This window comes from Rhincodon typus, chromosome 46 (assembly GCF_021869965.1).
Source record: "Rhincodon typus isolate 14 chromosome 46, sRhiTyp1.1, whole genome shotgun sequence".
NCBI lineage: Eukaryota > Metazoa > Chordata > Chondrichthyes > Orectolobiformes > Rhincodontidae > Rhincodon > Rhincodon typus.
The window spans coordinates 10,037,866-10,039,150 of record NC_063377.1 but is presented as its reverse complement, the minus strand read 5'-3'; the positions used below and the strand labels follow the sequence as shown (position 1 = coordinate 10,039,150).

The following is a 1,285-nucleotide window of genomic DNA, read 5'->3' as shown; positions in this document are numbered from 1 at the left end:
CGCTATTCCACACTCCACCGTTCCCCACCCATCCTGTGCTCTCTTTCCTCCTCCCCAGTTCCCCGCCCGTCCTGCGCTCTCCCCTGTTCCCTGCCCATCCTGCGCTCTCCCCGCCCGTCCTGTGCTCTCTCCCTGTGTTTCCTGCCCGTCCTCTGCTCTCTCCCCGTTCCCTGCCTGTCCTCTGCTCTCCCCCCACCATTCCCCACCTTTCCTGCGTTCTCTTCCCCTGTTCCCTGCCCATTCTGTGCTCTGCTACCCATTTCCCCCCCCCCCACTGTTTCCCATCCATCCTGCATTCTCTTCCCCGACTATTCCCCGTCTGTCATCTGTTCTTCCTCCTTCCCCACTGCCTGTACCCTGCTGTTCCCTGCCCTCCCCCAAGTCCTGTGCTTCCCTCCTGCCCCCCCCCACTACTTGTGGAGCAGGGTTATAGGGCTGAATGGCCCATCTCCTGGTGCTGTATTCCTATCGTACTAACTGCGAACCTTCCGTTGTAGCATCTTCCCATCTCCAGACCAAGTCAGCAGCATGTCCCATGTCTCTGGTGCACTAAACACAGGCGGATCTCTCCCAGATCTAACAAATCTGCACTTCCCACCTCCGCTGCCCACCCCACTCGATCCTGAAGAGTCAACCTTCTCGAGTATTAGTGGAGGGAGCAGCACGGGCAACCTTACCACGACCATGACCCACCTGGGAATTGGTGGTTCCCTGGCAATGGCCTCCAACTATGAGTCTGCAGGGGGTAAGTTACTCATTCCTTGTGTCCTCTTTGTGCCGTGCAAGTTCAGGTGGAAATGATAAAATCCCAATGGCACTGCAGGATGCCATTCAGCCCACCTTGCCTGGGCCGCTGTCTTTGAAAGAGCTCTCCAATGATTCCCACTCCCCACGGCGTTCTGGGAATGTGTTTTTGCTTTTTGAATATTTCTCCGTTCCCATTTTTTTGTTGAAAGCTCCTGTTGAATGTGCTCCTGCTGCACTTTCAGGCAGCATGTTCCAGATCACAACAACTCAGTGTGCAATATGTGTTTCCTCATCCCTCCTTTGTTTCTATTGCCGATTATCCTAAATCCCCACACACGCACACACGCACACACACACACGCACACACACACACGCACACACACACAGACACCTGCTAGAGAAAACCATTTCTCCTTAATTACTCAGCCTCAGCTGTCTGCTAAAACTCCCCCTCACCTTTCCTACCCCGAGGAGAGCAGGCTCTGTATGTGATCGAGGACTCTCCTCCCTGATTCCATTCTGGTAAATCTCCTCTCCA

The 1,285-nt window shown here is 54.6% G+C and overlaps 1 protein-coding gene across 1 annotated transcript in view; it reads left to right on the top strand.

Moving 5' to 3' along the window:
- The window catches only part of LOC109926463 (CREB-regulated transcription coactivator 2-like), a 21,814-nt gene that overhangs the window by 12,109 nt on the left and 8,420 nt on the right, over window positions 1-1,285 (top strand). Inside the window, exon 14 of the mRNA XM_048620321.1 lies at window positions 498-745. Within this exon, the coding sequence (XP_048476278.1) occupies window positions 498-745 (248 nt within the window). The remainder of the gene's footprint in view (window positions 1-497; window positions 746-1,285) is intronic.